The 12,152-nt window shown below is 38.9% G+C and overlaps 4 protein-coding genes across 9 annotated transcripts; all 4 read left to right on the top strand.

Moving 5' to 3' along the window:
- Positions 1-69: 69 nt before the first annotated feature.
- LOC127245929 (transcription termination factor MTERF8, chloroplastic) lies at positions 70-2,226 on the top strand. The gene is made up of 2 exons (XM_051267086.1): positions 70-539; positions 770-2,226. The coding sequence occupies exons 1-2, from the start codon at positions 305-307 to the stop codon at positions 2,083-2,085; spliced, it is 1,551 nt and encodes a 516-aa protein (XP_051123043.1). The 5' UTR covers positions 70-304; the 3' UTR covers positions 2,086-2,226.
- Positions 2,227-2,719: 493 nt separating this feature from the next.
- On the top strand, positions 2,720-3,771 carry LOC127245930 (NDR1/HIN1-like protein 26). Its single transcript, XM_051267087.1, has one exon. It carries the CDS (start codon positions 2,892-2,894, stop codon positions 3,492-3,494), a length of 603 nt encoding a protein of 200 aa, XP_051123044.1. The 5' UTR covers positions 2,720-2,891; the 3' UTR covers positions 3,495-3,771.
- A 1,277-nt stretch (positions 3,772-5,048) lies between these two features.
- LOC127245853 (uncharacterized) lies at positions 5,049-7,657 on the top strand. Of its 5 annotated transcripts, none has more exons than XM_051266944.1 (6): positions 5,049-5,154; positions 5,257-5,365; positions 5,657-6,447; positions 6,596-6,707; positions 6,976-7,071; positions 7,163-7,656. In XM_051266944.1, exons 1-6 carry the CDS (start codon positions 5,069-5,071, stop codon positions 7,244-7,246), a joined length of 1,278 nt encoding a protein of 425 aa, XP_051122901.1. In that variant the 5' UTR covers positions 5,049-5,068; the 3' UTR covers positions 7,247-7,656. The 5 variants fall into 5 exon arrangements, 3 of the variants coding, with proteins under 3 accessions (XP_051122901.1, XP_051122902.1, XP_051122903.1); XM_051266945.1 differs by having other exon boundaries at positions 5,066-5,154; positions 6,921-7,071; positions 7,163-7,657; XR_007837504.1 differs by lacking the exon at positions 7,163-7,656 and having other exon boundaries at positions 5,066-5,154; positions 6,533-6,707; positions 6,976-7,011.
- A 117-nt stretch (positions 7,658-7,774) lies between these two features.
- LOC127245854 (uncharacterized) lies at positions 7,775-11,039 on the top strand. 2 transcript variants are annotated; one of them, XM_051266948.1, is made up of 4 exons: positions 7,780-8,212; positions 8,301-8,354; positions 8,836-8,961; positions 10,674-11,039. In XM_051266948.1, the coding sequence occupies exons 1-4, from the start codon at positions 7,826-7,828 to the stop codon at positions 10,848-10,850; spliced, it is 744 nt and encodes a 247-aa protein (XP_051122905.1). In that variant the 5' UTR covers positions 7,780-7,825; the 3' UTR covers positions 10,851-11,039. The 2 variants fall into 2 exon arrangements, with proteins under 2 accessions (XP_051122906.1, XP_051122905.1); XM_051266949.1 differs by lacking the exon at positions 8,836-8,961 and having other exon boundaries at positions 7,775-8,212.
- Positions 11,040-12,152: the final 1,113 nt, after the last annotated feature.

Here is a 12,152-nt window from a genome sequence, read left to right as displayed (position 1 = left end):
GATATTAGTATACACTATTATTATTATTATTCTTATTTATTATTCAGTCATAGATTAACCACCGATCAGTATTGATTTGAGGCTGGAAAGTGGACTGAAAGCCACAAGCAAACAGCGAAAATTCGAAAAATAGAAAAAGGGTAGGTTTAGTTAATGGAAGAGTCTTATCCAAATCCATTCAGCGAGTTCATGGACCGGTGCGTCAGCCAACCAGTCAGTCAGTCTGTCAGTCCCTCCGACCAGCTGAGCTGAGCTGAGTCGCCTAACATTCGCCGCCATCCATCATCGTCATCGTCGTCCATCGATGGCAGCAAATGTCTTTCTTCTGCACACCGTATCTCGGCTCCGAAGCTTCTTCGCAACCTCCCTCCCTTTCACTAACCAAAATCAAAATCAGAACCAAAACCCCTGTACCTCCGTCCCTCCCGCCTCCAAATCCCAATCCAAATCCAAATGCCAATCCACATGTTTTCCCCTTTTTATTAGCCACGCTGTCACTGTCAACGGCGCCCACTCCGCTCCCATGTTCGCCGACTCCGGTATGTATGTATGTATGCATGTATGTATGTCTAAAGAAGCTCTAAAAGTAAACAAACAAAGCATAGATATTTATGCGTGGGACTTCGCTTAGGTCACAACTTGTCCTTCGCGTTTTTCTTCTCATGTTCCGTTCCGAAATGTTAAAAAGAGTTGTTACTTCAAGAATGCCGTTAAATGACGCACTGAAGCTTCTTTATTGATCTTTATGCTCTCGTTTACTATCCTTTAGGAATCATGCTATTCCTGCTGTTTCAAGAAATGGGGTTTAACGACAAAGACGCTCGAGTGATTCTGGATACGAATGCAGCTCTAACATACTTACCTAGTGATCATATTCGTAGTAGAATTCAATTACTGCAATCCGTTGGACTGAAGGGTCTTGCTCTTTCGCGAGTAGCACTCAAACGTCCCGACGTATTAACAGCTCCAGAAATTGATGCAATCTTATCTGTCATAGTTGATGGTGATGATTTAGATTTGAAAGGGAAAATTGAACCGGCACAAATCGAGCGGCTGCTGACTGGTACTGATCCTAGATTTCTTGTGGGATTTGAGACGAAACTAAGGTTGTTACTTCAATTTGGTATTCCCAAAGAGAAGCTTGGCAAGGTGTTGAACACTGTTAATTTGGCCAAAGCTCTGTGCTTCAAATCTTCAGAGGAGATGGAGAGACTGCTTGCGTTTTTACACCCTTTTGGGGGTGCAGATTTGGTCCTTCGATGGCCGGCAATTCTCAATTATGATTTGGACAGTCAATTGATGCCAAGAATTGGATACCTCTTGGAGTTGAGTGGGCAAGATCATCATGCCACTGCCACAGTGTTGCGTAAGTTCCCGTCTGCTCTGGCATATAGCTTGGACCATTTGAAAGATCACGTCGAGTTCTTGAAGTCGTATGCGGGCTTGAGCTATGAGGAAATTTTTAGGGTTATTCTTGTTTATCCAAGTCTGTTCAGTGCTAGCAGAAAGCGGAAATTGCATCCAAGGATTGACTTTCTTAAACAGTGCAAGCTGAGTTCCGGTGATATATATAGGTTTTTGATCAGAGCTCCTTTGTTCCTCAGCCTGTCATTTGAGGAGAATCTTGCAAATAAGTTGGTCTTCTTGGTGAAAATTGGTTATAAGAACAGAACGAAAGAATTGGCTATGGCAATGGGAGCTGTGACCCGTTGCAGCTGTAAGAATTTTCAAGCAGTTGTTGGAGTTCTGTTGAGTTATGGATTGAGTTGCAGGGACATATTGGAGATGAGCAAGAAACATCCACAAGTGCTGCAATACAACCATAAGTCGTTGGAGGATAAGTTGGAATACTTGACACAGGAAATGGGCCGTGAAGTTGGAGAGCTGTTGTCCTTCCCTGCATTTCTTGGTTACAAACTTGATGGTCGAATCAAACATCGTTATGAAGAAAGGAGGAAGGTTTTAGGTGAAGGCATGTCAATCAACAAACTACTGAGTGTTTCAACAGCAAGTTTTGCAAGTACAAGCAGGAAGAAACCAATTTCTGAGGCGGATGAGAATGAGGAAGAAATGAGTCAGAATTGAAAGGAGTTGAAATGATTGAAACACATCTGGGCCTTGTGTGCAGACAGTAGTGGCATAGCTCATAGCTGTTTGTGAGTGAGTGAAAGTGTAGTATAATGTATTTGATTGATGTCTGCTCACTCCAAAGGCTATAATTATATACATGTATGCGTATGGTGGATGATAGATAGATGCGTCACGCCTGTAGAGTAGAGAGGGGCAAGGGCAAGCATGCATATTTATTTGGAGAGATGGATTGCAGATGGATGGAGGACTGGAGAGCTAAGCCCAAGCCTAAGGCTGGCACACATTGGATTGACTCATTCAAGTAGTCAATCTATCAGATAGGTAACTACTAAGAGAGCTTCTTCGCCTCATATAAAGTAGAATAATTACACTGGCATTTCTTAACCAAGGAGGAAAGGCAAAAGCTTTCATGCTGTTGAATTAGTGCCATAAAGTTGTGTGTCTACTTCCTCCTTTCCGTCTCTCATTTATTAAAGTTCAAAGTTCACCGTTTCCTCCATAGGATGCCATCCATCTTCTTGTAAAAAGGGTATGCAAGAGTAGTAAGTAAAGTCATCGGGGTGGGTCTGTCACTTCCCACTATTGAGTATCCATCTCTTATCTGTCTGGACCTGCCCATACGCACGCCCTATAACAGTGTGCTTCTTCTTCCCCTTGAAGAGAAGAGAAGAGGCATACATCCAATATCCATCCATCCATATCCATATCGTGACTCTGGCGATATAGTTCTTTCTTAGTCCTAGCCAGCGGCAGCCTCAATTTTGCATTCCTGATCTCTTCCACCAATCATCACCGCCACCATGTCTCAAATCCATGAGAAATCCCCCAAGCACTGTGCAGCCCTCCAGAGGAAGAAGCTGCTGCTGCTGCTACTCTCTTGGCTGTTCATTCTCACTGCATTAATCATCATTGCCATCCTTGTCATGCTCCTCCTTGTTTGGCTGCTCATCCTGCACCCTTGGAAACCACCCCAGTTTTCTATCCGGGAGGCTAACCTCATCAACTCCTCCTCCGCAATCCACCTCACTCTCCTATCACACAATCCAAACAAGATGTTCCTTGGAATATACTATGAGGACTCCCGAGTGCATGCGTCTTACAAGGGCCGCAGAATCACTCCCGATACACCAGTAGCTCCCTTCTATCAAGGGCCCCAAGGGACAAAGATTCTCGGCGCAGCGCTGCTATTAATGGTTCGGCAGCAGCGCAACACTAGCAGCACAGCAGGAATAAGGAACAAGGCGTTGAGTTTCAAGGTAAGGGGCATGCTAAGATGGAAAGTGGGATCATGGGTATCTGGGAAACACAGATTTAGTGTGAACTGTGCAAGAGTTGCACCTTCATCATCTTCATTAAGTTGTTCAAAACAAGGAGGCACGGATCAGTGTTGGACCACAATCTGACAGGGGAGTGAATCCATGGGATATGTTATTGTTGTTATACTTGTAGCTAGCTGATCAATGAAAGAATCATAATCTGTGCGTGTTGGGTATAGTATGTTGCAGCAGGATCCAACTGGTGGTGCACTGAAGCAGTAGAGTGGTGTAAAATTGAGAACTGAATCAGTGGGCCTACTTTCTCTCAACTCAACTTTAGTGTGCCTACTTTCTTTTTGTGTTGCCTATAGAGAAAAGACTTGGATTTTATTTGAGTGCTGGAGGGATATTCAAATGCACAACCTATTCGGTCTTACTCTGAAAATAATGTTACTCATAATTATAATTAGGCTCGGATCACAATCTACTCTTGCACCAATTAGCTCCAACTCATCAAATGAGGCAACATCTACAATGACAGATTGTTGGTGGTTGACACAAAGTTATCCAGAACCTCAAATAATCCCACGAAGATTGAACGGCACACACCGAAGGTTTGGGATAGAAACGAAACAAATCCGGACAAGCACAAAGCAAATCAGGAGAAATTTGATGAAGAACAAGATGGGACATGATCAAATTAAGCAAACATGAAACAACGTCCTACACACGCAGAGAATTTCTCACATAGTACATTAATCCATTTTCCATTTTTTTTATTCTCTTGAGGAGTTTTGAATAAAATCTAATGATTAGGAACAAAACAAATCTTATCAACCCCGCCGATAATGGAATAACTATCATATTCTAACCGGGATTGAAGAGGATAAATACAAATTTGGTTGGATCTGAATAAAATCCATCAAAACTGACTTTGAGTGAGATTGAATCGAAATTGGGTTTTGTGTCACGACGGATTGGATTTGGGGTCGGACCGGAACACGTACAAATAGAATGAATGGATACTTACATAAATTGGTGAAACAAACATGTTATATATAAAAAAAATGTTATATAATCATATGAAGTATTAACACAGAGAAGAGAAGATGTTATTAAGAGTACATTGTCTTCCTATCACAATGACGATTAATAATGCAATTAACTTTAATTAATATTTTTTTCCTTCCTTAAATTTAGTTTATCAGCTGAATTTATTTTATTATTAACTTCGATAAATATAAAATATAACTTTTAATTATTATATTCTATTCAATATTTATTTTCGATAACTATATTATATATTATTTATCTTTTTTTGTTATTTTTTTTTAGATTTTTATAATTAACTCAAATTATTTTATACTTTTTAATAAAAAGATATTGATATTATTTTATTTTTTGGACAATGCAAAATAAGCTAAAATTGAAAAATAGTATACATGATTTAACCAATAATAATAATAATAATAATTAAGAGAAAAAATTACAAAATTTTAATATACTTTTAATTAATTAATTTGGTTCAAATATATAAAATAAAATTAATTGATTTTTGTCGATGCCCTAGAAATAGGTGAACTGATCCTTCACCGTAATTTACCGTATATTTAGCAATGTGGATAATATTCAATAGATTCCGTAATAATAATAATAATAAGAATCAAAATTTTATAATAAATAGAAGGCAAGAAAAGGTTTCGTTCATTTGTCAGATTTCAATGGATCTGTCTTCTTCGTCTTCCTCCAACTCCTCCTCCACTTGCCCTATTTGTTTTCGAAGCATCCCGTCCCTCCAACTCCAGAGGTGAGTCTCAGGAACTGACTGAAATATTCGCGCAGCTTCATCTCTCCTATTCTCCTTCTCCTTTTTTTTATGCTCTTACCACTTTCACATTTTATCCCGCAGACATGCCAACGATCATTTCGCCGATGAAGATGAAGAAAAAGAAGATTGTGGCCCAAATTTCGTATCGCCGCACCAAATCCCTTCTATTCCCCCGCCCCCCTCTCCGATTGTACGTTCTTTACCCCTTATCAGCCTGTCTGTATCTTCATACGGATTTCCATTTTACAATTATTATATATCACGGTATAAAATTTATAGATGAATATGTGATCAATTAGAGTCAGTCGCTTATCGACCTCCACACGAATTCTAGTGACAATCAATTCGAGCAAAACCATAGGTTTACTTGTTGGGTATATATTCTATGTCGGGCAGTTTACATAAATACTCTGGATGGTTTCTCTTGCTTCTTCTAATGGCATCTTCAATATCAATAAGAAGACAATTCTTTTATGGGCAGGCTGATGGTTTATTGGAATGCACAAGTTCTTGGGACAATCCTCAACTTCATAGTAGTTCTTATGAAGGGGGAGATGTTGATGAAAGAATTGCTTCTTTGATCGGCTCTTGGAATAAGGAGACATTCTATGTGGTTGAAGGTGGCTTGATGACTTTGTTGAAAAAGTGTTTGGAATTAGAATCAGGAAAGACCTTAACTGTGTTGTCTGGGCATGTTGATCATTTTCAGAGCATCGAATCCTGGGATGTTGGCTGGGGATGTGGTTGGCGAAATATACAAATGCTTAGTTCTCATTTGCTCAGCCAACGACAGGAATCAAGGGAGGTCCTCTTTGCTAGGTCTGGCTTTGTGCCTAGTATTGGATCGCTCCAAAGATGGCTAGAATTAGCCTGGGAAAAAGGTTTCGATACTACCGGCTCAAAGGATTTTGGTCAGAAAATTGTTGGCAAGAGGGATTGGATAGGAACCACAGAATGTGCTGCCCTTTTCCGTTCCTTTGGGGTGCGTGCTAGGATAGTGGATTTTTCCACCAAAGATTTTGAAGTTTCTTGGTTAGGCTTGGGCAAGAGGAAGAGCACCCAGGTGTATGGACCAATGGACACATTTCTCTCAAAGGGGAAGCTAGATTTATCACCTGCAGTTCCTTCTCGAGAAGAGTTCCGGCAGCAGCCTAACATTTCTTCTGAGAAGGTTCAGAGGGGTCATCAGGTTCTCACTGCGTGGATCTGGAGATATTTCTCTGGAGAAAATGCCAACAGGGGCAATCATGGCGTCGTTCTTAGTGAGAAAGCGTAAGTATGTTCAAGCCACTAGCATTAACTTGAAAGGAGGATACATTTTTGGTCAGAGTAGTTTATTTGTTCTGATCTGGAATAGGACTGGTTGTTCGTTAGTGTGTGCACAAGTCAGCTCTAACTTACAATGAGGTTTCCTGAGCAGTCCTCTGTACTTCCAACACGATGGCCATTCTCGAACCATTGTTGGCATACAAGCCAAGTATCAGAGAAATGGGATGCGACAGTACAACTTACTTGTGTTTGATCCTGCTCAAGTAAGTATATTCCTGCCTGCGTGCACTGTCTGTCATTTGCAGCGTAGTTAAGTTAAGTTTCCTTGATGAGAAATTATCAGGGCCATTGGACATGGAAACAGTGTCTACAATTAATTAGTTGTGTGTGTAGTGCTGGGCATTGATTGTTTGAATACCATGGCCATTGGACATGGATACGGCAATGTTGTATTGTAATTAACCAGCTACATGTAGGCATTGGTTGTGTGGTGCTGGATCTTAAAACACAAAGCCCATATCATTGCTGCAGAGAACAAGGGATCTGGAAGCATCGCTGAGAGAGAATTCTGGATGGCAGAGGTTAATAAAGAGGGGGGAGCACACCCTGAAGAAGCCACAGTACCAGGTGGGTAGCAATTGTGAGTTTCAGTCAAGCGGGTTTTGTTTTGTTTTGTTTTGTTTGTGAGAAGGTAACGACTGATGTGATTGTGTTTCAGTTGTGCTATATTGAGGAGGGAATAGCACATGGGGAAGAGTTGGAGGAACTGAAGACTCTACACAGCACCCGCTGTGAAATTTGATGACGATGATTCATGATGTGTAGAGAGAGCTAGCTCATTAGTGATCTCTACATACAGTCAAGACTCAAGACAGTTGTCAGTCAGTCCATCCCGGGGACAAGATGAAGATGAAGATGGGGGAGGCAGAGGTGGTGGAGAGTGGAGGGATTCAAGCCTGGGGTTTTATTGAGTAGCAGCACTAGAGATAGAGGGGGATGGGGGGTACCGTAGCATCCTTGGCATGAATGGTGACAGACATTAGTCATTAGTGTTGGTAGTATTATGATACATGCGTGTGTTGGTTAGTTGTATTGATAGACTTTGCTTGGGGAGCCCTCTTAACATTGTTAACTCTTCAATGAAAGTATAATGAAGGCCAGGTGCAATAATTTGCCCATGAAAAATGCATGTGCATGCGTACATACATACATATATATCGAAGCAGAAACTAGAAAAGAATAAATAGGGCCAGAAATGAAATAGCCCGGGGGCCAAGGGGCCTATCGTAAATAAATAAATAAATCAATACTAAATAATACCTTCCAATTACTTGCACAATAATGTTAATAAAGATACATACATACATTCATTCATTCTCCAATGGCGTCCGGCGTCCCGTGGCACCCTCCACTCCCCCAGAAAACCTCCTCATCCTTTCGTCCTTCTCGCACACGCAATCCCATACCTCTCCGTCGCCCCGCCCCTATCAGCTCCTTCAGGCGCAGTGACCTTGATGGCTTCGCGAAACGCGTCGCTTCTGGTGAACTCTGGCGCGACGCCTGGCGGAGAGCTAACGATGGCTTTGAACAGTTTGTCTATGAAACTAGGAAAACAGCCGAGCGAATTGACCGAAGATACGCTGTCTCTACTCGTTTCTCCTCCGCCGCACAGGCTGCCGCCGACCGAGCGCGAGAGATTGATCGTGAGTTTGAAATTACACAGCGCTGGAGGACCTTTTCGCTTGATTTCGGTAGAAATTGGCCTAGGGTATTTGCTATCCTAACCACTTATTTCTCAAAGATTTAAAATTCCGCCCATTCAATAATAAGGATTCTTATAAGTTTATTTTTTGCAGTACAGAAAACAGCTCAATGATTTTCTTGAGACTCCGCTGGGGAGGAGTTTTGCTGTGAGTATTATTTCCAATATATTTTCCTTGTATGTCAACGTACAAGCTTTCGTGTTGTTTTAGCCTTTTGGGAGAATCTCTATTTCCAATGATGTTTGGAGTTTTTACATTGCATCTCGGTGCCTTTTAAAATGATATAGGGAGGAAACGCTATTCCTGCAGCATTCCACTGGTTCCATCAACTTGTCAAATGAATTAACAAATTTGTTTCAACATTGTATTGAATATAATAATTGTATATCTTGATCAAGAAAGATAATTATATAATACTTTTGAATGTCTAGTTTTTTCTTAAACCACATACACACACACACTCACGCACCCCACGGATCCAACCTCATGCTTGCCGAGAGAGGGCTCAACGGCTTGAGCAATACACCCTTGGCACTTTGAATGCCTAGTTTGAAGATATTTGATTTTGCAAATCTTATATTTTCCTATCACCAGTTTCTAACTATGATTCTAACATTTTTGTGCACAGACACTTTTCTTTTTATGGTTTGCTCTATCTGGCTGGCTTTTTCGAATTCTTATTTTTGCCACATGGGTATTGCCCTTTGCTGGCCCTCTCTTGATTGGGGCTGTAGCAAATAATCTTGTCATTAAGGTAATGTTCTCATTCTTGAGCTTCTACTTTCTTATTCCCATTAAGATTTGTTACTGGCTATTTTATTTCCCTGGGACAACCTCAAATTATTCTGATATTGCATTCCCAATATTCTTCATTAATACTTGTTGAATGCTGGAAATACATAAATGAAATGAAAAGAAAAAGTCAAACTAGGGATGTTTTTTTCTCTTTTTCTTTGTGTGTGTGTATTTTTAGGGTGTGTTTGTTTCGGGGTTTGTATTTTGAGTTGGGATTTGAATAGTGAACATTTTGAATTGGAATAGTGATATGGCGTGATATAAATAGGTATTGATGTGATATTTTGAATGTAAAATTAATTTTTAGTATAATATAAAAAATGAAAATAAGGGGAGAAAATTTGGTGGATAGTAGATATCCGGGGAAATCCGCCAAACAAACTTACCCTTAGTGTTTTTGAACTGAAAATACGAAAATATTGTTGGATGAGATGTTAAAATACGAAAATATTGTTGGGTGAGATGTTGGACAGAATAAAAAGATCGTTAAAAAAAAGTGTGTTTAATGTTTTTGAGCTGAAAATATGAAAATATTGTTAGGTGAGATATTTTTAGACAGAATAAAAAGATTGTTAAAAAAAGTGTGGGGGTGGGGGTGGGGGTGGGGGGCACACAATTACAAACCTTTCATATTATAAATATCTATAAGCATCAGAAACTGTGATGTGACATTGAGTACAAAAGATTGTGAAATGGGTTGAGAAATCATAAATGTTGTGTTCCTTACTCTCGCATGGGAGCAATACTATCATCCCATGACTATGATGATTCTCTGGATGATCCTTATAAGTAAAGATGCATTGTCTTCCTTGTGTCTTGTAATACTTTTAAAATTGAGCAAATCCAAACTTTCATGTATTTGATATATATATTTTTATGGACAGCTGTAGTATTGGGAACTAAACTTACTGACTATCTAGTTTAGATCTTGCCAAGAAATGCCGTCCTTACTTTAGATATGTGGGTGATAACCAAACTTATAATGTGAAATTCATTTTTTTCAAATTTTTAATTTTTTTCTTTGGGTAACCTTAAATTTCCCTTGATCGATGAATATATTCCAGGGGCTGTAATTTGGATTTTGAAATGAAGTGAGTGCCATTTTACTTCCCAAACAATTGTTATATTGCCACCTTCAGATTTGAGAGCATGCTAGTTTTGAATGATTTTATAGTGTGTTTTAGTTCACATTTTTGCAGTTTAATCAACGGTGACTTTTTATTCTTGCATATTAAAGACGCCACTTAAGTCTTCCATACTAGAGTTTTTTTTTCTCTTTTTTTCTTTTTTAAATATGAGATTCTTGAGTGTAAGTTTTTTACCATAATTTGTGTGGGGTACAATTTTGCATGCATCCGGTTTTTTTATGAATCACTGTGTTCTAAACAGTTGTTTATCCTGTTAAATTATTTATCATGAATAAATGTTGTGGTGCTACTTCTTGTAGATCATAGATACGGTACCCATATTGAAATAAGTTTGCAAGATCAATTTTGAAATATTTACTTTTATTTTTGTATCTCATTTTGAGCATCACGTATGCGGTTATGGGATTTTTGTCGGTCATTAAGTTTGCACGACCTTATCGTTGTGTATGGAAGCCAAACTGTTAAATTCAGTTTTAACCACCCAATTTATATCCTCCCTCACCGTATTAGTGCATGTGAGCAGGGACAGTGCCCAGCCTGTGGGCGGCAATTTCTTGGATATAAGAACCAAACCATACGGTGTGCAAACTGTGGAAATATTGTGTGGCAGCCACGAGGTGACTTTTTCTCCAGAGGTTCCACATCCACCTCTTCAAAGTCTCAACCAGACATCATTGATGTCGACTTTGAAGAGAAATGAAAGGAGAATGGCAGCTCCATGTAATTTCTTCTTCGCGGAATGTACGATGCCTTAACTGTAGTGTTAGAATGGAGATCATCTTTTGCTTTACAGATGGTTATTATGTTCTATGTTACTGGTTCAAGTGTGATGTCTTACAACTTTATTTCTCTATTAATTCTTTGAAATATGTTGGTTATTTTGGTACAACGGGAATCTTTCTTAGGCGTAGGGATCTCAAGATTAAGATGAAATGGGTTGCGTGGAGTACTCGGACAAGTTTTCCAGATATCAAGAAATGAGCGCTCTCAGGCAATCCCGATATCAAGAAATGAGAAACTAAGGTGCTGGAGTTTAGACAAAATAAACTGAAATTAAATTCAAATTTGTATTTTAATTGAGTTTGTCACATTTAAATTTCAGAATTTTGAATTATGGATAAACTGAAAAGTTAATTATTTTGATTTTAAATTCAAAATGTTGGTTAACTTTTAAAAAACTTCCAGATTTTTTTACAAATAAGCAATGCTTGGTCATTTACTGTTTTAAGTTTGATGTATGTATTAAAGTTTAAATTTTCAAAATAATAATTATTTTCTTTTCTTTTTAACAGTAATGTTTATTATTAAAATACTTTTTAACATTGTTTGCAACTTCTTATTCTTATACTTATTTTGTGATATCCAAGACGTGAAAGGATTGAAATAAAATAAATCGACAATATTATCGTGATTTGAAGTTCTATTAAGTATTGTCTTACCATGAACTATACGTATTTGACACAACAATCATATATTTCATTTCTTGTGCACAATGGCCAGAGAATCAATAAAAGATATGGCAACCAAAATTGGAAAGTTGTGGACATTCAAAAGAGTCGTTGTGAGCATTGGCAAAATATGTATTTCCTCTTGACCTCCCTCAAGGATGCATATGTGCTGAGCACACTATGTCTAGAGCCTTCTAAGAATCTTGATGATGAGGCAATAGAGCATGCCCGGGCAAATACTGAAATGGGAGAATAATGACTATATTGGTTGCGGCCATATTCTCAATGCGCTGACTGATGATCTTCTTTGATGTTTACCAAAATTTTCAATCTTGAAAGTAACTTTGGGAGGCGCTCGAAACAAGGTACATGGTAAAAGATGTGTTTGGCAAGAAATTTTTTGTAAGCAATTTCAATAAGTATAAAACGGATTATGTGTCCGATGATGGAACAATATATTTCCGGATTTTGGGCCAATTCACCTAACACGGTTTAAGATGGATGAAGCTATCGTCGTATCGAGTTTCATTGATAAACTCCCTTCTGCGTGGAAA

The sequence above is a fragment of the Andrographis paniculata genome, unplaced genomic scaffold (genome assembly GCF_009805555.1).
Source record: "Andrographis paniculata isolate CXL003 unplaced genomic scaffold, ASM980555v1 Contig25END, whole genome shotgun sequence".
NCBI classification, from domain to species: domain Eukaryota; kingdom Viridiplantae; phylum Streptophyta; class Magnoliopsida; order Lamiales; family Acanthaceae; genus Andrographis; species Andrographis paniculata.
Note: the sequence above shows the minus strand (reverse complement) of the source record. Positions and strands in the feature narration are given on the sequence as shown.

Bases quoted from the DNA above. Each gene is read 5' to 3' on its own strand.
- LOC127245930 (XM_051267087.1), top strand. From the start codon at position 2,892: ATGTCTCAAATCCATGAGAAATCCCCCAAGCACTGTGCAGCCCTCCAG.
- LOC127245854 (XM_051266948.1), top strand. From the start codon at position 7,826: ATGGCGTCCGGCGTCCCGTGGCACCCTCCACTCCCCCAGAAAACCTCC. The intron at 8,213-8,300 runs GTATTTGCTATC...TATTTTTTGCAG, and splicing joins TCGGTAGAAATTGGCCTAGG to TACAGAAAACAGCTCAATGA. The intron at 8,355-8,835 runs GTGAGTATTATT...TTTTGTGCACAG, and splicing joins CGCTGGGGAGGAGTTTTGCT to ACACTTTTCTTTTTATGGTT.
- LOC127245853 (XM_051266944.1), top strand. From the start codon at position 5,069: ATGGATCTGTCTTCTTCGTCTTCCTCCAACTCCTCCTCCACTTGCCCT. The intron at 5,366-5,656 runs GTACGTTCTTTA...TTTTATGGGCAG, and splicing joins CCCCGCCCCCCTCTCCGATT to GCTGATGGTTTATTGGAATG. The intron at 7,072-7,162 runs GTGGGTAGCAAT...ATTGTGTTTCAG, and splicing joins TGAAGAAGCCACAGTACCAG to TTGTGCTATATTGAGGAGGG.
- LOC127245929 (XM_051267086.1), top strand. From the start codon at position 305: ATGGCAGCAAATGTCTTTCTTCTGCACACCGTATCTCGGCTCCGAAGC. The intron at 540-769 runs GTATGTATGTAT...ACTATCCTTTAG, and splicing joins TCCCATGTTCGCCGACTCCG to GAATCATGCTATTCCTGCTG.